General features: G+C 44.1%; 1 protein-coding gene across 4 annotated transcripts in view; it reads left to right on the forward strand.

Moving 5' to 3' along the window:
* Positions 1 to 25,743, forward strand: part of ANKS1A (ankyrin repeat and sterile alpha motif domain containing 1A) — a 259,349-nt gene that overhangs the window by 220,505 nt on the left and 13,101 nt on the right. For 3 of the 4 annotated variants that reach the window (XM_036766604.1, XM_036766603.1, XM_036766606.1), the window contains 4 exons: positions 6,479 to 6,585; positions 16,782 to 16,880; positions 22,842 to 22,994; positions 23,883 to 23,990. In XM_036766604.1, coding sequence (XP_036622499.1) covers positions 6,479 to 6,585; positions 16,782 to 16,880; positions 22,842 to 22,994; positions 23,883 to 23,990 — 467 coding nt within the window. Of the gene's footprint in view, positions 1 to 4,598; positions 4,876 to 6,478; positions 6,586 to 16,781; positions 16,881 to 22,841; positions 22,995 to 23,882; positions 23,991 to 25,743 lie in introns of those variants that run through there. The other variant, XM_036766607.1, reaches the window with a different exon arrangement.

Raw genomic sequence — 25,743 nt, forward strand, 5'->3', positions numbered from 1 at the left:
TAAATGTCAGTTACCTTTGCATATTTCGTTTTCCTAACTGACTTTACGCGCTTTACCCCAGTTTATACTTGAGTGTGTGTACTGACCCTTGCGTGTGTCTGGACCTGTAATTTTATTGGTGTAGGAAACTCCCGGGGAAACGACTCTCTATCAGTACAGAACAGCAGCTGCTGCGCTGTGCCCCTGAATGTCGTAATGAGGCTCCCAGGGCCCCCGAGAGGTGCGGTGACTTTCTCAAGGTCACAAAGTACATGTCAAAGGCAGGACCTGAGTCCGGGTCTTCCTGGCTCCAAGGCTGGCTCCGTGTGCTATGCCCTGCTATACCAGGATAACACTGAACTTCCATGGCTATCCAGTCAGTCGAGCAGTAAACATTTCATCATCTTTGTTATTCTTTTTGCCCCAACGTGATTTCTTCAGTGTAGAGAGCTCCTAATAAGGGCTCCTCTAGCCCGTAGAGATCAGCTCCTGCTCTCCAGCTTGTATGCTTGGACAGTTGCTAGGGACTTTCCCAGGGCGGATATGTTAGAGTTGTGTGCTTGTACCGGAGTTACACTGATACTGAGTCAGCTCTCTCTACACTACAGCACAACTGCCTCTTATTATTGTTACTGTTTCTAAACATTAGAAGCAAAGTCTTCTTCCTTGTGAGTCTGTTTTATTTTCATTAAATAAGAGATTGTTTTCCTGGATTGGTAGAATTATGTTTGTGTTTTTTTAATAACCAAATTGGAAGAATTGTTAAAGGTATTTGGAAAAATCCATCAGTAACCCTCTAACCATGCAGAAACGTGTGCTCACAAATTGCCCACCTAGAATCTGTTTGGACACTAGGGAAGCCTGCAACTACAAGGAGGTGGGTAGGGGCCTTGTTTATGCAGGGGCAGGTTCTCTAGTACTTAGTGTGAATTCCTGACTATTAAAAGGGATTGAAACCCCTCTTATTGAAATTGGTAAATTGGGTGGAGGTGTGTCAGGGTGTTGGCTACTGAATGCCTTTTATACTAATGCCAAATCCTGCACATGCTATTGTGGGGCCTTGGCAGAGAGCTTGATGGATGACATAATTAATATGGTGTCTTAACACCACAGGGAAGAGAGAATTGTGCTTTGCTCTAATAAAAGCAAAAATTGCCTCTGTAAATAAAGGGTTTGCTAAAATAGGATATGTCTCTCAAAGGAGAAAGACTACTGTTCTGTGGGTTTTATTCAAATCTAGGAAGCCTGGAGTGGCAACTTCCATCTCTGTGGCTTTATTTCTCTAGATGCTTCCTTCCTACTATTATTTTTCAGATTTAGATTCTGGAGTTGTACTGTTGACCTCTGTCCATAGGGCAGCAGTGTCTTCCAGTAGTCTTGCAGAGAGATCAGGACTGATATCACTGAATTTTGGATTTGAAGCCCAAACTGTTCAGGAACCCCTTCTACTGTAAACCCAACAAGCAGTCGTCCCGCTTCCACTTGAAGATGTGTTACGATTGGGAATCCATCACCCCACAAGTCAGGAGTTTTTCCTGTGTCATTTTGAAATCTACCTTTTCAGCCATTTCTACTCTTCCTACCTTGGCTCTCTAGGTTCAAGCAAAAGAAGTCTAATTCCTTTTTTCCTAAAAATACTCTTCAGATACCTGAAGATAGCTTTGCTATCCCCAAACCTCATCTTTCTTGAGCTAAACATTTTCCGTTTCCTTCAACCAGTCCATAAATGGCATGGTCCTTTAGTCCTTTCCCAGTTCCAGCATCTATGTGCCAGTTTGTCCAATGTTTTTTTTCTGAAATGTGAACTGAATCTCATCTTTGGTTTCTTTTCATCATTCTTGGCACTATGAGACGATGAAGGTCTCATACTGGTCTAGCTCAGAATTTTATGGATCCATTTTTCTGAGAGGTCATTCCTTCTTGTTTGGCCAAGCCCTGACCATTAGTAGGTGATATTCCTTTGATCAGCTTGCTCCTTTCCAGGACTGAAATTGAAGCAGTTCCCATCTGTGTGTACACACACGTATGCGCGCGCACGCGCACACACACATTCACATACACTTAAATTCACACTAGCTTGTTTTGCAATCTCTTCCAAGTATAAAAGCATTTGTTTGCCCTCGGAATAGGAGAGACAATGTGCGGTGACCGAATGAGCCTTGGATTAGGAGTCAGAGCCCTAGGCTTTTGCCCTGGATCTACTGTTTAGTAGTTGTGTGAATCATGGGCAAGTCACTCTCTCTCTGGCCTTCAATTTCTTCATCTGTAAGACAAGTAGTTATCCCTACTTTGCTTCTCTCAAAAGCCTTTTTTGAGGCTCACAAGATTTCTGTGTGTGTGTGTGTGTATGTGTATGTATGAGTGCGTCAGCTTTAAGTGCTATTTTTATTAAGTTGCTGTTTTTCAATTTTGGAAGCCTTAGCCTCAGTTCAGCCACAGCTCTTTTCTACGCCCCCCACCATTTTTCAGAAGAGGTAAACATTCATGTCCCTGGCCCCTAGTCTGAAGATATCTCAAAGCAGAACTTTACTTCTCAGAGTGATTTTTCGTGTGCTTTGTTAACCAGGAAGTTAGGCAGTATCTCCTGAACCCTTTTCCAGAGAGATCATGCCTGGGGAATGATTCCCTGATGGTAGTGCCTTCTTTATTACTCTAATACTTCCTTTCTTACCACCCTCAGTCTATAGGATTCTGTACTGAGAGCTGACAGCTTCATGGATAAATCTAATGGAGACAACACAGTCTCATTTGAGTACATTTTAGTTGGTTTGTCCACTATTTTCTTCTGTACTTACTCTTAATCTTTCCAAATGTAAAAGTGGTATTGAGGAAAATGGCTGCTGTAGCATACGTAGACTCTAGCGTTCTGCATTGAGGTCTCCCAGGTCCCTGTTGTCCTGCTGCTGTTAGGGTGTGGTGGACGTGAGAGTTCAGCACAGCTTACTGGCTGTAACTGATGTACCAGGAGTCAGCTCTCTTCAGGGCCAGGGAAACAAAGACCCTCACTTCAGGCAGAAGCAGAGAGGTTTCTGTGATGGGATGAGTGGTGGCAGGGATCCAGTTTAACACTAGCTTTTTGAAGAGTTGAAAGAGAAAGATCTGAGACCTTCATGTTGTCTGACAAAAGAGAGGGCTCATTGGCAGGCTGCCTTTGGCTAATCACTTTGAATCTCGATGTTGCATCGTGATTATTGCCAGCATCAGATATGCTGAAGGCTAAGCCCATCCCTTTTGTCTGAGACAGCAGCATTTGCTTTATCACATTTCTTCGGGCTATAGGACACTCAGGTTGCCAGGATGGCGAACTCATTATTAGTAGATTTTCTCTCATATTTATTTCCTTACTTTTTTATTGGTTAACCCCTCCATCTTTATTAGAAATTCTGCCTGGGCCCCCAGCTCTCCAGAAAAGCAGTGAATTTAATTTGTGTTACCAGTATAACTGTAGGCCAGTTGTTTTTAAACCAAATATCCATGCCATTCAAGGAGAAAGAAAATAATTTTTTTAAGCTTTTGCCAGACCTGGCCCATTATTTGAGAGCTATTTTCTGGCATTTTCTTTGTTGGATCTTTCATTTTATTTTTAGATTTTCTTCCTTTATTTGAAATCCTGTATTTGCCAGTTAGTTCACTATCTACAGTGTCTGCCATACAGATTACTTCTAAAACATTCAAGAGTTTGTAATGGTGCAATGCTATCAAGTTTATTTGTAAAAATAAGTAATATAGCCCCATCTCACCTCAGGTGCATGTAGGGTTTGTTCCCAGCTCCCTTTTGGCCTTTGCCAGGCCCATCTGTTTCCAGTTTTGAATGACTTGGTGACCTCTCTTGTGTCTTTTTTATGAATTTGTTTGATATTCCCATATGGATAACACTTATTGTGATTTCCTGATTTTATTGTCTTTTTATCACTCCCTATGGCCTGTGGTTCTAAGCAACAAAAGAAACATACATTCCCTGAGTGGAGGGAATATTTATCTATGTAGTAATTTACTCAGAGGAAATAGTACAGCTTTTTTTTTTTTAAACCTCTCGCCGCCGCTTACCCCTTCTCTTGTCTCATAAGGCTGCTCTCCTGCCTGTCCTGGGAAACTATTGGCAGGAGCTGCAGGCATCTTCTTTATTCCTCGTAACAGTTCATTGTGGAGTAATCACCATCCTTCAGCTTTTCATCCTTCAGAGACAGCAAACTTGCAACCTCTTAGTTTTCACCTTCCTCTGTTGTCCATCCTAGAACAGATAGGAAAAATCTGTCATTGCGATTTGATTACTGTGATGAGACTTTCTCCTCTGCTTTCTTGGCAGTTGCGGCTTTTGCTCTGAAGCTGATCCCTGCTGTATTTTACTGAGCTAGGAAGGGGAGGAGGGAAGGGAGGGGGAAGGGAAGGGGAGGGACAAGCTGCTCCAGAGTGAGAAAGGACCAGGGAGCCAGCAGCAGGCAGCGTGGAGCCCAGAGCTCTTAAACAAAGCATTCTACTGCGGCTCTCAACAAGGACACCCATTCTGCTTGATAAAGGACCACAGCTGTGAAGCTGTGTAATTACAGAGAAGAAATGAATCAGCAGTCGAGCAGGCAGACTCCAGGAGCCCCCAAGATTCTGCTGCTTAGCTTCCTGGATGTCAGCTTTCCCCAATGAGGGACTAGGCACACCCCCAGGCTCCGCATCTTCCATCGCTGCAGTGTACCTCAGAGAGATCACCTAGATCACGAGAGCTCCCTGGCCGCTGTCTGTTCAGCAGGAAACAAATGAAGAGAGAATAGAAGGTAGTTATGAAGGTGTTAGTCTCCAGGCTTCATTGGCTCATCAAGCAAGTTGGCTGTGTCCTGACTCTGGGGGTAGAAAGTGCCCTGAAGTGGCAGGAATGGCTCTTGACATCCTGAGAGTTCATCGGAGGTGATAAAGATTTTGTAGTTGGCTCCTTTCTCTTCTTCGATTTCTTCTTTTCCATTTCTCTTGGCACCTGCCTTTGGAAGCCAGGTGCACCATACAGGCTAAGAAGCAGGTGGATGTTTGTACATTTGCCATCACAGATCCTTCAAGGACTACCAGGAAAGTGTGAACTTTTTTTTCCCTTGTTCTATCTCCCTTGTTCTATCCAGTTGTAGAAGAAGAGAATAGCAAGTGACTGTCTTCTCTTGTCAGCTCACTTCCATAAGAGGAAGGACAAAATCTGGGACCACTGTGTGTGGAGGTGCCCCAAGGGGAAAGTTGGTTTTGTTTATCTCTAAGCCAAAACGATCAGCTACCAGCCGTCAATAGACTCGAGCTACCACCTGCCAACAGACAGCCGCCGTTCCTCTTCTGTTTCCTTTCTTTCCCTTCCCTTAATCTCGTTGTTTTTAGGAAAGAACCAAATCTACCTCCTTACTCTTGAGCTCTCTTTTTGTCTGCTTGGGGTCAATCATAGGCTCGATCAGCTGTACTTAGAGGAAGAAAATGAAGCTGGGCAAAGTCCATGCCCTAGATAGTACCTGGCAATACAGATAGGGAGATTGTGTGGACTGTGCTCCACTGCTGCCCTCTCTCCAGTCCTTGTGAGATGTTCCATTTGCCAGTAACCAGAATCTAGATGTTGAATCGAATTCTCACCCCTGTTAGCTGAGCAACCAGTTGGGATGCTGTGCTTTGGGGGAAGGAGTTCCACGCCTGAGCCGGGATCTATGAGCCCCAGCCTTTTGCAGTGTTATACTAAATAATAGGAAGAGGTGGTGGCCATGGTTTGCTTATTTCGGGACTGCTGGGGGAAAAAAAGTAAAATTATTTTTGCTCCCACTGCCCTTTTCTGTGTACTGCTTGACTTGCATGTGCTGGGCTTCCCACAAATAGCTGATCACTAGCCCGGGAGTGGCTGTGGCTTCTGTGGCTGCTGTGGCTGCTGCTGCTCCTTCTGCTTCTGCTTCTGCTTCCTCTCTGAGCCCTGGCTATTTATCTGTGTCCTTCCGCTGCATGAAGATGTCATTTCTCTCATGACTGGTTTGTGCTGCAAGGTTACAGGACTCATCCCTGGCCCACAGGACAGGGTGGTGCTTCAGAAGTGCTGTGGACTTGGCTTATGGGCTAATAGCAACTTCTCTCTCACCTTGAGCTCCTGCTGGGACTGACTGTCCAGAATGCCTCAGGGCGAATGCTGGCCCCTCCCTGATGAGACAAAGAGTTGACCGACTTGAGCCACTACTTGGGGGTTGGATTTCCCCCCTGATGTGTTTGCAGGAAAACCCAGAGATCAGTGCATGTGTCCTTGTAGTCCCAGCCACAGTTCTGGTTTTTTGGGGTTGGCTGCAACACCCCTTTAAGAGGGATAGTGTGTATAAAGCCACGGAAGCTCCGGCCCCATGGAGTTGTGGGTTTGATGTTCTCTTGCACCCTTGTACATAGTCTGGCTGCTTGATAGTAATGACTATGATGTGGCAGTGCCATCTGTCTTCCTCTGAGTGCCGCTGCTATCGCCTTAATGGTTTTTCCCTTTTCAAGCGTCTGCCGATTCCTCTCTCATCAGGTTCACGGATGTTGGAGCAGAGTGTCGGGGAGTGGCTGGAATCAGCTGGCTTGCAGCAGTACGAAAGCAAGTTGCTTCTGAATGGCTTTGATGACGTTCGCTTCCTGGTGAGTCCTCTCCTCTGTGGGAGTTCTTTAAGGATGAGAATTCTACTTGGTGGAAACATCCTTCCCTGTCCCTCAATTCCTTCCTCTGCCCCTTCTATCCAAAGGCTCTCTGCCTTCTGGCAAAAGAAATAGGCATGTAGCAGATGCTTTAGAAATGCTAATTGACTAACTTTTTTAAAAAGTAGTAAGTAGAATCATATCCCAAGCACATCAAACTGAGTCTTAGACATCTGGAAATCAGCCTCCACCAATGAATGGCTTAGCTCGATGTCATCTCTCCACACTCTTTGCCCCCATCCCCTTATTCCAGAAGCAGTGGACTCAGCCTTACTGGACTGCCTGCTGGTCTCCTCTCAAGAGGACATTCCTAATCATTTCTTTGGCCCTGGCTTTCCATGTTGGCCCAAATCAGTTTCAAAAGTTCAGACACTGATTGGAAAGGGCGGAGGGAGCGAGCACTGCACCTGCCAAAACTCCTCCAAACTCTGCCTTGTGGAAGTCGGGTGTGTCCTTCTCCCTGAGACAGCATAGGACTGCTTAGCTCCTGATTTCAGCTGGGACACTCCGACATCTGCTCTGTGTCACATCGAGTTTGCCAGGACTTGAAAAGTCACATGTGGGAAGACGTAGTCGTTCTAATAATTAGTAATAATGCAATACTTTCCTTTCATTTCTGTACCCTTCTCTTATCAAAAGACTTGGATAGTGTTCTAAAACTCCTGCCATGGAGCCAGCAGGCAGATATAAAAAGAAGCAATACAGAAGGCGCCACAAGGTTTGTCACCCACAGTTTTGAAACATGGAAACCAACACCCAAGATGAGAACGTGCTTTGCCTAGTGTCATGTAGTAAATTTTTTTTATTATTATCGTACCCGCTTGTGCAAACAGACCTGTGCACACAACATACACATGCACACACGCACACACGCACACACTCTTAAAGCATGTTCAATTAGTGTACCGTTAAAGTGCATGGAAACTTGGTGTGGATTTGCTTCTAAATGTGGGTCATAGAGTGGTCCTTTACCCCCACCCCAACTTCAGAGCAGGTTGTCCTTGCTCATTTGTTTTGGTCGTGTCTGACTCTTGGGGTTTTCTTGGCACAGATACTGGAGTGGTTTGTCATTTCCTTCTCCAGTAGATTAAGGCATCAGAGGTTGAGTGACTTGCCCAGAGTCACATAGCTAGTAAGTGTCTGAGACTACATTTGAACTCAGGTCTTCCTGACTGCAGGCCCAGTGCTCTACCTGTTGAGCCATCTAGATGCTTCCTAGACAAACAGAGGAGAAGTAACTTGTCCAAGATCACATGGCTAGCAAGCGTCTGCGGTCAGATTTGAACTCAGGTCTTCCCAATTCCAGTGAAAGTTGAGAGGCAGCCAGTGGCGTAGCGGAGAGAGCGTTAGGACAATCTGTGTTTGTATCTAGCCTCGCTACTAGCTGTGTGACCTTGGACAAGTCACTTAACCTTTGCCTTCCTTAGTTTTCTCAACTAAATCTGACAGTAAAATGGAGACCTGCCTCCCAGGTTCTTGTGAGAATCAGATGAGAGACTGTTTTTTAAAGCATTTGACACAATGCCCAGTGAATGGTAGACGCTATAGAGATGCTTACCCCCTTCCTTAGACTAGAATCTAGGTCTCCAGACTCCCATTGTTCTTTCTACTGGATCTCGGTAGAAACAGTAAGCTTCAGGATTAGTCCCTCTAACTACTTGTGCTAATTGAGAGGTGAAAGGTGGTTCTTCCGTTTCAGCCGATGGTTCGGTAGGGCGCAGGGTATTCATGCCCTAAGATTCCTGAGATGCTGTCCAAATTGCTACTACTCTTGGGGTCTTTTGGCAGATACTTATTTTCTTGGGTGTTAGGATTATTCATGAATAGAATCCAAAGCCTATATTACTAATGGTACCGATCTCCTGTTAATAATGCTGCCTTGTTGTTTACATGTCGCATCATAATTTTTCAGAGTTCTTTCTTATACATTATTATTATCTAAGGGGATGAGATGAGTCACCAAAAGCCTTTTGGAACCTTTCCCACTTCTTCCTGTTATGCCGGTCATCAGACTTCCAGAGATCTTTGAGAATGTAGTCACATACGTAGTCATATATCATTGCCCAAAGGTACCCAGCTGGGAACAGTGCTCAGAGTTAGGCTTCACAACCATTGTGTTCTTGTAAATTGCAATCCAGAAACCAGATTAAAATGACTAGGAATGAGTGCATCGGCTGTCGTTCCTGTCCCCCTGGGCAGCTTGGCCCACTGAGCTGACACGATATGTTCTAGAGGGTCCCATAAGACCTGTCTTTTAGGGCAAATGGGGGAACATGAGATCAAACTTTGGTTTTCAGGGTCAGCTCTGGGTAGAGTTGGAAGCTAAGTATCCAGGACTTTATTTTAAGCTTCAAAAATTTTTTTTAAATTTAATTTTAACATACTTTAAAAAAAATTTTTGAATTCCAAATTCCTTCCCCCTAGTCCCTCCCCCATTTATTGAGAAGGTAAACTATATGATATCCATTGTACATGTGAAATCATTTAAAACATATTGCAGTATTAGCCATGTTTCTGCCCATCCCCCAAAAAGTGGGAAATGCTTCAGTCTGCTCTCAGAGTTCATCAGCTCTCTGTCTAAAGGTAGATAACATTTTTATCATGAGCCCTTTGGAATTGTCACGGATCATTGTATTGATCAGAGCAGCTAAGTCTTTTCAGAGCTGATTTTTATTCTATCACAATTATATGCCACAGCTTATTCAGCCATTTCCCAGTTAATGGACATCCCCTCAATTTCCCATAGAAGGCTCTAAATATTTTTGTACATGTAGGGTCCTTTCCTCTTTTCTTTGATATCTTTGGAGTACAAACTTAGTCGTGGTATTGCTGGGTCAGAGGGATGTTTAGTTGTGGAGCCCTTTGGGCATGGCTCCAAATTGCTCTTGGGGATGGTTGGACCAGTTCACAACTCTATCAACAATGCATTGGCCTACCTGTTTTTCCACTATCATCCCCTCCAACGTTTGTCATTTTCCTTTTCTGTCAGCCAGTTTGATTGGTGTCGGGTGGTACCTCAGGGTTGTTGCGTGTCTGTAATTATTAGTGATTTAGAGCATTTTTAAATACGATTGTTGATAGCTTTGATTTCTTCTGAAAACTGCCTGTTTATAGCTTTTGACCATCTATTAATTGAGGAGTCGCTCTTATTTCTATAAATTTGGCTAAGTTCCCTGTATATTTGAGAGGTGAGAAATTTTATCAGAGAAATTCGGGGAAAAAACATTTTTTTTGAATAAATGACTCAAGATGGCCAACCCTTGCTGCTGTGGCCCCTGTCTGAAAGTATAGGACTTGGCACCTTCCATAGATAGACAAATAATAGGAGGAGAAGGAAGGAATGAAAGAAAAACAAGGGGAAGGAAAGAAGAGAGGGAGGGAAGGAAGGGGTGCTGGAGAGCAGTGGGTAACAGGAAGAGAGTGTGAGAGGTGGCCTGGAGACTTGGACCCCAAACAAGAGAAGCCTCACTTATTAGAGCAGGGGGATTCCAGGGTGAATTCCAAGTTTCTAGTGGGCCGAAGATGATAAAAGTGCTTAGAAGTGTCCCATACCTCTCCATACAGGTGGACAAGGATGGTTAGCACTCAATTCTGTAGGGCTCCACCTTGCTGAACAATCAGTGAGCTCTCTTTCTTTGACTGTGCTCTTTAGGTATACCCAGGCCCTCTGCCTCTCCAGGCCTCAGATTCGCTTATTCATTTAACGAACATTAATTATCTAGTATGTGCAGAAAACTAAGCTGGGCGCTCGCTAAGATACAAGTTGGGATAAGACACAGTGCCATTTGTTATCTCATAGCCAGTGAAGGTAGCTTGTGGCTTACGCTCCCAGGCACTGGACGTCCCTTTTTCAGAGGCTGAGCGCTTAGGAAACCTAGGCTCTGACTTTTCTTCGCTTTTCTACTCATTCCAAAATGGTTACCATTCCTAATTCACAAAGAAATAAGATGCCCTGACATCACTCCTCACTCTCCTGAGGCAGGGAAGCTGAATCAACCTCGGCAGTTAGCTTTCTTTTCCTGGTTGGGCTGGCTTGGTGCCATTTTTTAAGAGTCAGCTGATTTCTAACTCCTCTCCACCCTCTTCTGCGACAGCGGGAGCTTCAGCTGGACTCTTTGGTTGTGTTTGTTAAGGCATGCAGGTTTACACGTGTTTGTTTTCTCATTCTGAATGAGCAGTAAACTTTAACGTGCTGGTGGACGTCTGACTGTTTGTTAGAGTTCCTCCTCCTTCTTTAGTAGCGTCGTATAGGAGTCGCTGTTACTGACTGGATCTCAATAGACTAGTTTAGCAGAGTGCTTCCTAGGGGACGACTTTTGTGAGTAGAATGGACGCGAGAATTCTTTCTTATCATAGTCTTGTTGAGTGTTGCCCCAAGTATCTTAGTAGCCAGGCAAAGTGCTGTGGAGGATTGCATGTAAATTTCCATGTGGGCCACAAGGCGAATTACGTTTTAGTAACCAAAAAAGAAAAAAAATCAAGAAAGAAGTGTTTTGACTGTTGAGACATTCCCTTATTACCTACACTGCAATTTGCACACCATTATCAATGGCCCAGCCCCTTATAGTTCAGTTTTCTTTATGCTAGGAATCTTCCCTCTTCGTTGAAATGAGCTGGCCCTCATTTGTAAAGTGCATACATGGACTCTCCCAGGAAGACATCCTGGATGTTCCAGATATACTAGAACCTGTCACATATCTGGAGATGAACAGGGATTTCCATCATCTTGACTCAGTTGTTAAATTTCCCTGTTAGAGCGTTCAGCTAGTTTACGTTACAAGGGGTTTGGCGGCAGGCAAGCATACCTTATAGCGATAGCTTTATTTTGGCCTGGAAAATCCTGTGTAGTTTCTGATATAGCAAGTTAGGGGCAACGCCCCACAGTGGAGCTTCTTTGAGGCGGCTCCCGAGGACGCTCGATGTCACCTCTTTTCTACGTTAATTGTTTGGGCACGAGTGACATCCTGCGAGCCCGAGGCGAGGCGCCCTGTCCGTACTCTGGCCCTGAGGTCACTGACCGATCACACTTTACACATCGACATCTTGAATACCCAAGGGCTAAACAGAAATAAACACGGATTAAATGCTTAATGGAGATTGGGTGAATTGAGGCGAGCGTGAGGGAAAATGCGCTTCCATAGTAACAGTTCGTGTCTGTGTCAGTCTTTCTCTTTTAGCAAAGTCCTTTTCTCACAACAATATTATAAGGTGGGTGGTGCACGAGTAACCGAGGTCCGGAGAAGTCACTTGACTTATCCGTCAGTGGTCACATAGCTCTCAGACAGGGAACTCAAACCCGGCGTTCTTCCCCATGGGCAGAATTGTCTGTGGGAATGTGGAACCTGGATTGGAAACTCCAGTGTTCGCTTTTCATGTCAACTCCCGGGTGTTTCCCAGGTCATACCTGTATCTGTCTGTGGAACTCCCCACGCTCCCTAGGTTTTAAAGCGCTGACCCTGCACTCTTAAATCCTCTAACGTGATGTGAGGCAGCTGATAGGTTTTGCTGTCACCTCCTCCCGTCCAGGAGTAAGTAAAGAATCATAAATATAGAGCTGGGAAAGGACATTATAGTTTCTTTAGTCCAGCTGTTTCATTTGTTCAGATTGAGACCCAGAGAGGTTGGATTTGTCCAGAGCCCACATTGGAAAGGAAATGGTTTAGGTGGGATTTGAACCCAGGTCCCCTGATTCTGTTTGTAGCATTTTTTCTACTAGATTATGATGCATTTCTGGACAGGAAGACACTCAAACACACACCGTTTGCTGATGGTGCCATTAATAACAGACTGACATTGCACTTGTTAAATCAATGAAGCATTTGGGAAGCTCCCACATGAATACTTTCCTCTTGATACAGACATCAGAAACTTTCCTTCCTACTTTGTGTTATAGCCAGCGGTCTTATCTTTATGTCCTTAATTGGGTACTGGCTAAACCATTATGGATGAATGAAAAACATTTATTTAGGGCTTACTCTGTGCCAAGCACTGTGCTAGATGAATAAAAATAAAGCAATTCTTTTTTTCAAAGGAGTTCACACTCTAGCTGGGAGAGATAATACAAGTAGGAGGAAAGTTCAGCTATTAAGTATAAGGAAAGACCCAGGGTGCAGCTACAGGCTAGGTAGCAAGAGCCAGGAATTCCTAGACTACATTGGGGTGCCTGCCCCACAGGAGTAACCAATCGCTATTGGAAGAGGGAGTGTGAACCTGCTGGTTAGGAGGGGCAGATTCTGTCAGTGTCCAGTGTCCAGGGAATAATTGGCAGGAAGATTTTGGGTGGACTCTGGGGCAGAGGGAGGGAAAAATGGGATCCCACTGGGCATCATTTCTGGCTGGGACGCTCTGTGCTCCTTGGGATGCTAGATCAGCGGAGGTAGAGGAAGTGGAATCCTGAAAATAATCCCCCAAACGACTGTTGCCATAGTAGCACAAAGGAGCATCACTGGACATTCATGGACGATGGCCTGGTTTTGGCTAGGAGGTCAGTCCCTGAATATATAATTTAATTAGTTGCCTAGATTTCCTAAAGGTCAAACTTCTCAATCAGGAGGCAGTAAAGGAAGCATCATAATAGAGTCATGATATGAGCTTGGACTCCACCTCTTCCACTTTCTAGTTGTGTGACTTTAGTCAGTCAGCCTCTTATGGGCCTCAGTTTCTCCATCTGTAAAATGGTAAAGTTAGATTCCCTTCCACCTTTAAATACTAAGACCCTATGAGGCAGTAAAGTTTAAATGACAGGTTAGATTGGGAACCCTCAACCTTCTGGCTTTTCTTGAAGGTGTTTTTCTGTATTAAGGGAGGTGTTTCCTGTTGGAGAAGAAAGCTCAATAAGAGGGAAGAAGGGCTTTTTTTTCTGGAGGGCTTTTAGGGTTTCTAGATGAAGTGGGCTGGGCTGTTATCAAGAGCAAATTGGCAGAATCTGATCATCAGGAAGTGATTTGGCCTCTGGAGCTTCACAAAACTCTCAAATAGCCTCATTTGGATGAAATGATAGCTTGAAGATGACAGTGTCTCTATGAACAGAGGCAGCCAATTTCATATTTCACCACAGACCTAGCCCACATAGGAATATTCTCGGGAAGAGAAAGGGAAAATTCATTTTAATCTGTGGAAGTTAGTAACCATCGGGCCTTCTAGCCCAACAAGCCCTCCCCGAGGGTATTAGTGCTTGTCACTATATAATATATATATACATATTATATATAATATGTATGTATATGAAAACTCACTCTGCCAGGCATTCAGTGAAACAGCCCCTGAGAATCTGTGCTCGAAAGGCATGGCAGATAATGTGTACAGTGCACTAAGAGTTTAGAAAAGGAGGGGATGAGCGAATGCTGGCAATGATTATAGGCGACGTCATGAGCCTCCTCACTGAGGCCTGAGCTGAATCTTAAAGGATGGTTAGATGGGAACAGGGAGGGGGGAAGAGCACCCCAGCTTCCAGCTCCATGCGGTAACAAAAAGAGATGGTGGAAGTTGTTTTGTGTACATGAGTCTCTTTCCTTTTTCTTTGATCTCTTTGGGTTATGGACCTAGTACTGGTATTGCTAACAGTGACTGAGGGGTGGTGGGGTGGGGAATGACTGGGCCACTACATACCTTCACTGGCAGTGCATTACTGTGTTGTGTTTCCCACAACCTCTCCTGGGAAGTGTGAAGTAGAACCTCACATTTTTGTTTGCATTTCTCATGTCATTGGTGATTTGGGGCATTTTTTTATATGGTTGTTGGTTGCTTGGATTTCTTAGTTTGAAAACTACCTGTTCGTATCCTTTGACCATTTATTCATTGGGAAATGGCTACCATTATTATGTATTTGAATCGGTTCCCTATATATCTTGTATATGAGATGTTTATCAGAGAAATTTGCTGAAAAGATTTTCCCCCAGCTGACTCCTTTCTAATGCGAACTGCATTGATTTTGTTCACGCAGAGTACCCAGTACTCTCCAAACAGTTGGTCACCTAACACACCATTGTTAACTGGAGTGATTTTCCAAAACCTGCTACAGAGTGTACTGAAAATTCTTGGTATTACCTGTTACATAGGAGTGTTTGTTCCCAGTCATTGAGGCTTCCAACTTCCACTGCCTAGTATCATGGACAGAATGAGATCTCCAGAAACCTCATTACATGATCTCCAATGGATTGCTACTATCTCCCCTAATGTTACTAGATTGAGATAGCTTTAGGAGTTTATATACCAACACAGCTGCTAGAGAAAAGGAGATGGAAAAACAGGGACAAAGGAGAGAATTAGCTCTAGTCTTTCTCAGAAATCACAGAACCACCATCCTCACCCTCTCTCTCCAAGGAAACATGACAGTCTCTTGGGTTTTTTGTTTGTTTTTTAAGCCAACTTTCAAATTTTTTCATGAAGGTAAGAATAGTGACTAAAGCATCTATACCCTTTGACTTAGCTATCCCAATTCTGGGCATATACTGCCAAGGAGGGCATAGAGAGGGGAAAGTCTCATATAAACCAAAGTGTTTGTAAGAGCACTCTTTGTGGCAGCAAAAAACTGGAAGATACATAGATGCGCATCACTTAGGGGAATAGCTGGCCGAACTGTGGTGTGTGGATACTATGGGACTGATTGTGTCATCAGAAAGAGTATGAGGAAATTGTTAGCAACAAAGCTTTTGGGGGCACCTTCCTCATAGATTCCTTATGGTGCAGTAACGCATAGGAACTGATGAAGAATGAAAAAGGCAGGACCAAGAAAATATACACCAGGACTGCAGTAGGGTAAACAAAAAGACCACAAGACAGCTGTGACTATTTGCTGTCCTGAAGAACAGATGAAAGACATTTCCTCCTTCTCTGTAGCAAGGTAGGCAGCTACAGGTGCAGGATGTTTCATAAGCTCTGAAACAGTTGATTTGTCAGTCTGTTTTCTTTTGTTACTTGGGAGGATTATTGGAGGGGGTGGGGATGGGGTGGAGGTGGATAGCAAGAAGCAGGGAAGAAGCAGTCTGTCAGGAAATAGCTGGTGTTTAAAAAAAAGTATTCCTAGAACTTTAAAAAATAAATTATATTTTAAAATTTCATGGGACTGTGCTGTTTAGTCCTTACAAACTAAGTTGATTCAGACGTTCCTTCTATCTAAGGCTGCCAGTAGCTTAACCTCTCCAGAATTATAGGATGTCAGGTTTTAGAGATTGTCTGGCCCAGCCCCCTTCCTCAGCAGGTGAGGAAGCTGAGGCTATGAAAGGGGAATTGGCACAGCAAGTAAGTGGCAAAGCTGGGACTTGTGACACCAGTCATGCTGCCCCCATGGACTCGTGGGCATCGAAGCTCCAGAGGGAAATAGAGGAAGCTCTTTCCTCTCTGTTAGAGGCAGGTCAGATTTTCCTAAAGGTCATCGTTGGGTCAAAAGGAAGAGGTCCGGCCTAAGTCATATCAGCACTAAAATACAACAATTCCACGTCCCCCAAATTGTCCACTGTTGCGGTCTGTTAAAAAGACTGAGTGCAATTCAGCTAACATATATTAGGCCTTCTGTGTGCATGCATGAGGTGGTCTTGGTCCGACCTGGGATCTGGCTTCTTTTTTCTGCCCTGGAGAAAAGTTCTCCCTCAAGTGAAAATGAGTTTTCCCGTGGATCAAATCCTTCAAAGAACTCCAGATACTTTAGCAGGCCCTGCTGCTGGGGTCCCGTACTGGAGTGACAGCGGTAACGATGACAGGGCGATAGATTATTGTATATTATGGTGTACGTCATGTACGATAATAATCATGTTGTTGAACAAGGACTAGCATTTATAGAGCGCTTTAAATCGGGCAGAACTTTACATCCGTTATCTCATTGGACCCTCACAGCAACCCTGGGATGTAGATGTTGTTATCATCTCCATCCTACACATGAAGAAGTGGAGGCCCAGTGAGAGTAAATAACTCACTAAGGGTCACAACTAGTAAACATCTGAGTTAGGATTCAAACTCAAGTCTTCCTGGCTCCAGATTGCCTTGGACTGGCCTGTGCTGGGCTAGCAAGGCGAGGCAGTCTAGGGGACAACGTCTAGTTATTTCAGTAAAGGAAGTAAATTTAAAGCAGTCTCTTCAGTAGACCTCTTAACAGTCAGGGAAGCCACCATTTCCATTAAAACTCTCTTGTTCCCTGCCTTCAGGGGAGTAACGTAATGGAAGACCAGGACCTCCGGGACATTGGGATCAGCGAACCCCAGCACCGAAGGAAGCTTCTCCAAGCCGCCAGGTCTTTGCCTAAGGTAAAAACCCTTCAGGGTCCTTCCTGCTTCAGTTTGAGCCAAAACCAAGGGGAAAGAACGGTCCCACAGAGTCACTGAATCAGTTAGAAGGATCTCTCACCCTCTATAACAGCCCTGAGGAGTAGTCAGTCAGGCCGTGCTTGAACACCTCCACTGAGGAGAGAGCTCATTACCTCCCACAGTAGCCCATCAAACTTTTGGACAGCTTTAATTCCTAGGAAATTTTTTCTTATCTGGAGCCATGATTTTCTCTGCCCTGTGGAGACACCCCGCCTTCCCCACTCCTGCACCCTGACTCTGGTTGTCTTCCTTGTCTCTATTCTCCTTTTATACTATCTTGATTCATAATTTTATCAGCTTCTATAGATTCAGTTATCGTATCTATTCAGGTGATTGTCACATCTGTTCGTCCAACTTTAACCTCTCTCCTGACATCCAGACTGTATTAGCAAGTACCCTAGCACACCCAGGATGGCCTGCTAGCAGAGGTTCTTTGATCTGTTTATAAAGGAAAGACAGCTTCAGAGGGGTTAAAAATTAAACAAGGCAGACTTTGTTCTATCTAACCTTCTCACAAGGGTTGCTGAGCACCAACTCCTACAGCATTCCCTAATCACCCTTCTTACAGGGGCTGGCGAGAAGGGCGGAGTTGGAGGGGGTGGGGAGCAACTCCCCCTACATCTTGGTGGGGCCAATAGAGACAGGCTCAACTTGTGCATTCCCCTAAATCCCCTCAAGCCTCAATGGGGGCCAGTTGAGGCGAATAGATTCCCCCCAGGCCTTGATGGGGGCCAGTCAAGGCACACACAGCATCCCAGCTTGTGCATTTCAACCCTAAACGTTCCCCACTCACTGACCAGTGTCCACCTGCTTTGTACTTACACTCTACCCTTCCGGGGTCCTGGCCCTCACAATCTACACAGTCGTGGTGGAGATGTTTTGAACCATAGAACTCATATCAAACGCCTGGGGACAAGAGATTGTTATGGCCATGGATCCGTATGCTTACACAGACTCGCATCACCATCTGCCTACGGCACATCTCAAACTGGATATCGCCATAGAGATCCAGTTTCAAATCCAATGAGTCCAAAGAAAATCATCTTCTCATCTCCTGTCCCCAAACTTGTCCCTTGTGCCTGAAATGCTCTCGCTCTTCACTTCCATGTCTTAGCTTCCTTCAAGAGTCAGTTTAAATCCCACCTTCTGCAAAAGGCCTTCATAATCCCTTCCCAGCCCCGCCCACCTACCCCCCACCCCCACGCCCCCAACGGATGCCTTTGCTCTAAGACAGAGGTTCCCAAACTTATTTGATCTATTGCCCCCTTTTCAAAAACAAAAAATTACTCAGTGACTCCTTGGAAATTTAGTTTCTTTAACCCTGTAATGGTTTTTTGGTTGGTTTTGTCTGTTTGTTTGTTTTTTTGAAATTTGCATCCTTTCAAAAATATATAATGTTTTTAATGACACATCTTAAATTTAATAATTTTTTGTAAATTTGCGGGGGGTTTTCCTGCATTGAAATGTCGATGATACAATATTGTATCACGTAACCGTATGGTATCGCATTGTAAAGAACTCATTACATACACACATTCCTGCCAATGCATGGTGGACTTCCCGACAACGCATGACTCACTTGCCTGCCAGCATTTGCTTGCTAAGATCCATCAGCGGACTTGACCACTGATCGATTATAACTTACCTTTTGTGTGTTTATTTGAGAAACAATGTAATCACTGCAGCTTTAACTCTGTTATACAATAGATGAAACATGTATGAGTGGTTTTTCGTAATTTTCTTCTCTTCTTTCCTAGTGCTTCCACCACCCCCTTATTCTTTTTCAATGGCCCCTAGTTGCACCCAGAGCTACTACTGCCCCTCTGGAATGTTCTAGTACACCCCCCACCACCGTCCAGGGACAGTATCACGTACTTTGGGAACCTCTGCTCTAAGATTACCTTCCATTTATTCTATCCATCTCTGTCTGTCTATCTAGACATACATATATAGATACACACACACACACACACACACGCACGCACACACGGATGGATATGATGACATCTGGTGGCATAGTGAATCAAGAACTGGGCCTGAAGTCAGAAGCACCCAAGTTCAGATGCAGCCTCAGACATTCACTAGCTGTGTGACTCTGGGTGAGTCACTTGAGCTCTGTTTGCCTCAGGTTCCTCATCAGTAAAATGTGTGTGTGTGTGTGCGTGTGTGTGTATGTGTGCGCGTGTGTGTGTGTGCGCGTGTATGTGTTGTGTGTACACAGTTGTAGTTGCTTGCACGTTTGCTCCCTTATTAGAATGTAAATTCTTTGACAGCAAGGACGGCGTCTTTCCCTTTTTGTATAACTCTGAGGCATAAAATGATGCCTGGCACGTGGTAGGCGCTTAACAGAGGATTGGTGATTTGGCCAGAGCCTATGGGATTGCATGTCTAGATCTTCAGATACGTCCTGAAGACAGTTGTCCTCCCCTAAGTCTTGTCTTCATCCCCATTTCCTTCTCACAGAGGTATCTAGGACCACATCCTGGATGGACTTTTTGCTTCAGGGCATATTCCTAGACGTAGCTTGTCCATTTTGATGTAGTAAAGCCTCCCCAGCTAGACAGAGAAGCTGCATAAGGTTATTTTGAGTTCCTAGCTATGCCTTTTTAAAAAATAATTTATTTTTAATTTTCAGCATTCACTTCCATAAGATTTTGAGTTTTAAATTTTCTGTCCCTCCCTTTCCTCCCCCCTCCCCAAGACAGCATGCAATCTGATACAGACTTTACTTATACATTCATATTAAACATATTTTCACACTAGTCATGATGAAAAGAAGAATTTAGAACTAATGGGAGGAACCATGGGAAAGAAGAAACAAAATAACAGAAGAAAAGGAGAGCAAATAGTATGCTTCCATCTGCATTCAGACTCCGTAGTTCTTTCTCTGGATGTGAATAACATTTTCCATCGTGTGTCTTTTGGAGTTGTCTTAGATCCTTGCATTGCTGAGAAGAGCTAAGTCAATCAGTCAGTCATCACACAGTGTGGCTGTTACTGTGTACAGTGTTCTCCTGGTTCAGCATCAGTTCATGTAAAGCTTCCCAGGTTTTTCTGAACTCTGCTTGCTCATCATTTCTTATAGCACAATAGTATTCCATGACATTCATGTACCACAACTTGTTCAGCCATTCCCCAATGGATGGGCATCCCCTCAATTTCCAATTCTTTGCCACCACACAAAGAGCTGCTATAAATATTCTTGTACATGTGGGTCCTTTTCCCATTTGTATGTTGTCTTTGGGATACAGCCCTAGAAGTGGTATTGCTGGATCAAAGGGTATGCACAGTTTTATAGCCCTTTGGGCATAATTCCAAATTGCTCTCCAGAATGGTTGGATCAGTTCACAACTCCACCAACAATGCATTAGGGTTCCAGTTTTCTCACATCTCTAGCATTTATCATTTTCCTGTTTTGTCGTGTTAACCAATCTGACAGGTGCGATATGGTACTTAAGAGTTGTTTTGATTTGCATTTTCTCTAATCAATAGTGATTTAGAGCATTTTTTCATATGAATATAGGTATCTTTAATTTCTTCCTCTGAAAACTGCCTGTTCATATCCTTTGACCATTTATCAATTGGGGAATGACTTGTATTCTTATAAATTTGACTCAGTTCTCTATATATTTTAGGAATGAGGCCTTTATCAGAGACACTGGTTGTAAAAATTCTTTCCCAGTTTTCTGCTTCCCTCCTAATCTTGGTTGCATTGGCTTTGTTTGTACAAAAACTTTTCAATTTAATATAATCAAAATTATCCATTTTGCATTTCATAATGTTCTCTTGATTGGTCATAAATTCTTCTGTTCTCCATAAATCTGACAGGTAAACTATTCCTTTCTCTCCCAGATTGCTTATAGTATCAGCCTTTATAGCTAAATCCTGTACTCTTTTTGACTTTATTTTGGTATACAGTGTAAGATACTGGTCTATGCCCAGTTTCTGCCATACTGTTTTCCAGTTTTCCCAGCAGTTTTTATGAAATAGTGATATCTTATCCCAGAAGCTGGAGTCTTTGGGTTTGTCAAACAGTAGATTACTATAGTCATTGAGTGCTGTGTCTCGTGTACCTAACCTATTCCACTGATCCACCACGCTGTTTCTTAGCCAGTACCAAGTGGTTTTGATGACTGCTGCTTTATAATACAGGTTAAGCTGTGATATGGCTAGACCTCCTTCCCTAGCATTTCTTTTCATTAATTCCCTTCATTTTTATTATGTTAGCTCAGCCTACCCATGAGCAGCTGTTATTTTTCCAATTATTTGGATCTGATTTTATCAGTGTGAAAAGTGTTTTGTAATTGTGTTCATATAGTTCCTGGGTTTGTCTTGGCAGATAGCCTCCCAAATATTTTATAGTGTCTACAGTAACTTTAAATGGAATTTCTCTCTTGCTGTTGGGTTTTGTTAGTAATATATAGGAATAATGATGGTTTATGTGAGTTTGCAACTTTGCTAAATTTGTTTATTATTTCAAGTAATTTTTTTACTTGATTCTCTAAGTATACTATCATATCATCTCCAAAGAGTGATAGCTTTGTTTCTTCTTTGCCTATTCTATTCCTTTCTTTTTCTTCTCTAATTCCCCAGCTGTATCTTAAGGGTTCATTAGGGGTGATAAAGGCCTTCCAGGCAATCCAAGATTCAGGGAAATGGTCTGTGCCCAAGAGAGCCCATGGGAGAGAGGAGCTACCAGTGTTGGTGCTGGTAGTTCTTGGATTGCCAGACAGTGTTTCTGACAAATTCACATTGTCAACCTGGCCCCCAGCACTAGTAGTACTGGGGGATCTGGACATGGGGAAAGCCAGCACAGCTGCTCACCTAAGTCCAACTCAAGGATCAACAAAAGCCCTTCTAGCCTTCCTACCCACTGGATAGGGCCAAGGACCAACCAGCATCCACCTTTGCCTCTTTACACTATATACCTATATGGCTCCATTTGTTTAACTTTAAATTTTTTTTTTAATTCTGTTTTAAAGTCCACATTCTCTACTTCCTTCTGACACCCCACCTCAGTGAGAAAGCAAGAAAAACAAGGCCTGTTACAAACATGTATAGTCAAGCAAAACAAGTTCCCACATTGACTATGTTTATAAAATCCATGACCTCTCTATCTGGAGGTGGGTAATATGTTTCATCATGAGGATTACTATATTTGAAAAGACCTTTGGTGTCTTGAAACCAAAGTGAAGTGGAAAGCGTACTGTTCCTACTTGTACTATCTTTCTTCCCATATTCCCAAAGAACTTGCATACGGCTAAAGCAAGGCTTCTTAACCTGGGGTCTGTGGACCCTCAAGAGGTCTTGTGGATAGATCTAAAGAGGTCTGTGAACTTGTATGGAAAACAAATACATCTTTATTTCAACATAATTGATTTATAATCTTAACCATTTTATGCATTTCAAAGAAACATTTTGAAAAGGGATCTATAGGCTGTGCCAGACTGCCCAATGGGTCCCTGACACACACATAAACTAGAGGGATTTGAAAGTCTACAAAACGTTAGCTAGAGGTATTAAGCTGAATGTTCCTTTCCTCCTCCCCCAACTCCACCTCCCACCGTCAGCACAACTGCAAGCAGAATTATTTTCAGTATCACAGGAATGATTATATTTTTTTGTCATATCCCTGGCCATGGTGAGAACAGTTGAGGTTGGTTCTCAGTATTCTAGATTCACCTCTAAATTATTCTGCCCTTTGAGAGAACCTCTGTTCCCCCAGCCCCAGGTGACTCTAGAGGAACATGTGCTTGACCCGCTGGAGTGAGTCATCACTGTGTCGCCTGGCTGCATTTTGATGTGGTCAGAGTGAGCTAATCTGGGCATGTCAGCAGCCTCCACAGGGGGACATTTGTCTTGTGCCCCCTGTCATCCATTACTTCCCTTTCTCTTTTACAGGTGAAACCTCTGGGCTGTGATGGGAATACCCAGCCATCTGTCCCATCCTGGCTTGACTCTCTGGGGCTGCAGGACTATATCCAGTCTTTTCTCTCAAGTGGCTACAGTTCTATTGACACTGTGAAAAACCTCTGGGAACTGGAGCTGGTTAATGTGAGTATGGCACACTGACTAAGACTCCCTTCCAGTGGCCAGTCCACACACTTGAACCTTTTCAAGGGAAAAGGGGTAGGAGGAGCACGGAAAATCATTCTGCCCTGGTTCCCCTCAGGCTGAGCTGAGTCTTCCAGAGATTTCAGTAAGACATGTTTGCCATTCATTGCTTGAGCTAAACCACTACTGTACTATGTTTTGGGGTGGCTTGAGCTAAGCTTCTTTGGAAGGGCAGGCTAAAGTGAAATGTCAAACCCCAGCCTCCAAGACCAGAGATGGTGGTGTGAACCCCCAGGAAGTTTCTCTGTTATGACCTTCAGCTTCAGGACTCCTGGGATTTCAGATGCTACCACTTGGGTTTTCTGACCAGAATGACTAGGCCAGGGCCATGGGATTGGGAAGTCAGATCTGAGAAGACGTTGGATTCAATGAAAGACACATACCTTTAGTGGAGGCTCAGGGTCTTCAGAAACAGTCTCCTCTTCCCTCAAGCTGAGGGAGCCAGAGCCAAGGAACTGGGCCTGGGGCCCAGAAAAGGCTGTGGTGGAAGTGGGGCCACGTCCAGGAGCTCATGGGGGCTGCCGAGGTGAGGTGGGAGGAGAGGGCCCCGCTATCCACAAGGTACATCCTCAGGATTACAAAATTAAGAACTAGAAGGGACCCTAGAAACTCCCTCATTTTACCAATAAGGAAACAAGCCTAGGGTGATGAAGTGACTGCCAGGTTAGGATTTAAACTCAAGCCTCCTGACTCCGAGCCAAGTGTTCTCTGTGCTGATGCATGACTCATTGCTACCACTTAAATCTGACTGGTTCTGGCTTGAGGAGCTTGGGTATGTCAGGCAAAACCATTTCTTGTTCCTAACCTATGCCCTTCCCCACCCTTCAGGTGCTAAAGGTTCACCTGCTTGGCCACCGGAAGCGAATCATCGCCTCTCTTGCAGATCGGCCCTATGAGGAGCCTCCCCAGAAGCCCCCGCGCTTCTCCCAGCTGCGAGTGAGTTGAGCTAATGTGTCTGTCAGTGTCAGTGGTTGGAACCCTAAGGAAGGGTATTTGCCCTTTCACTTTTAAGCAGTAGGGAGATTATTTTCAAAGAGAGTCTAACCTCTGTTTTAAAGAAGAAGATTCCTACCTCAGACACTTTCCCTTGCTGAGGAAGGAGAAGACTTGGGCCTGCCACTAGGGCATGAGGAGCAAGGCTTGGTCAGCTGTTCTTTTTATCCACTGTCCTAGCTTTGTGTCTTCCAAGTCCTAAGCCAAGGTCTGGCTCAGGAAAGTGGACGGGTGAAGATGTAAACTCTTTCCTTATCTGGGCTGCCTGGGTTATTTTATTGTAGGCCACAAAATTCCAATCTGCAACAAAAAGCAACTGAGGCAGAACTCCAAGCACATATCAGTTTATTAGGGAGGCCAGTGGTCCCTGATTAGGGGATTAGTTGATCCAACTTTCCTCTGTAGTCAAGGACCCCTCTGTTCATATTCTTTGAGTTTTTATCAACATTGAAAGAGTACTAAAAATAGAATGAAAGGGCACAATCCACGATTGGTCAGTTCCAGTCAGGGGTGGGGGGTCGGGTGGTAGGGGGAGAACAGACTCCACAGTTGGCCAAGGGCTGTGTCCATCAGTCACCAGAGATCCGGGACTTTCCACAAGCAGTTCAAACATTAGGCATGGAAGAACAGATCAAATGGGAAACTTGGTCTGGGGAGTTTGTTTTTGGCAGCAGGGAACATATCTCTCATAGTACATTCATAGGCCTGGGGGAGTGGGGTAGGCAAATTAATATGCAAGTTAGTATAAATCTTCACAACAGGCCTGACTAATACAGCATAAATCTATCCTATAAATCAATTAAAAACAATATTATCACCAATACGTAACGAGTTAATGGATCCTAGCTTACAGAACTCCTAACCAACCAAATCAAACTTTTATTCCAGTTTTCTTAGCTTACTAAAACAATCACTGACGCCCATTAAATCACAAGGAACTAAGTAAATACTGATTAAATGAAGTAGGAGGTTCGAAATTATTCTCACATTTATGGAGGAGAGAGAGAAAAGGAAAGCACTGCCAAGGCAGCCCCTGGCTTAAATTTCAGATATCATCAGGGTGGAGCCTTGGGGCCTTTCTGAGTATAAAAGTCTGTGGCCCTGGAGCCACAAGCTGAAAAGTTCCTCAGGTTTGGGCTAGATCATTATACAGTGAGGTTTCTAGGAAGGGCTTTGAATGTCCAACCTCTCCCCACCTGCACCCCAACTTTGAGCTGACGGTTCTGTGCCTCTTGTGACCTAGGTTGTGATTTTATCATTTCCAGTAGCTTAAGGACAAAGGCACAGGCGGAATCTGCTCTTCAGTTGCCTCTAATTGCCTTCCCTGCCACAAATGCTTCACTTGAGAGGCCCTAAGTGGAGATATTTCCCTCTCCTTTTACCAACTTCCAGAGGGAAGATGAGTGTATCTGGGTATGCCATCTACCTGACTCTGGACCTCCACACATGTGTATGCTTAGTGCTTCAGGAGTGGAGGGAAGAAACAATGGGGAAAGATTCCTGATCTATGGGATTAGGTAGGAAGTTTGATATTGATAGGAAAGCTGGAAAAGGGAGAGAGAGAAAAGGACAGGTTGGTAGATGTACAAGCTGGCGCTAAGAGGCCTGAGCAGAGAAGACGGACCACAGAACCAAGAGTAAGCAGACACCAGTGAGGAGTAGGAGAGGGTATGTTGAAATATTCATCCCTGTACCA

Source organism: Trichosurus vulpecula, chromosome 7 (assembly GCF_011100635.1).
Source record: "Trichosurus vulpecula isolate mTriVul1 chromosome 7, mTriVul1.pri, whole genome shotgun sequence".
NCBI classification, from domain to species: domain Eukaryota; kingdom Metazoa; phylum Chordata; class Mammalia; order Diprotodontia; family Phalangeridae; genus Trichosurus; species Trichosurus vulpecula.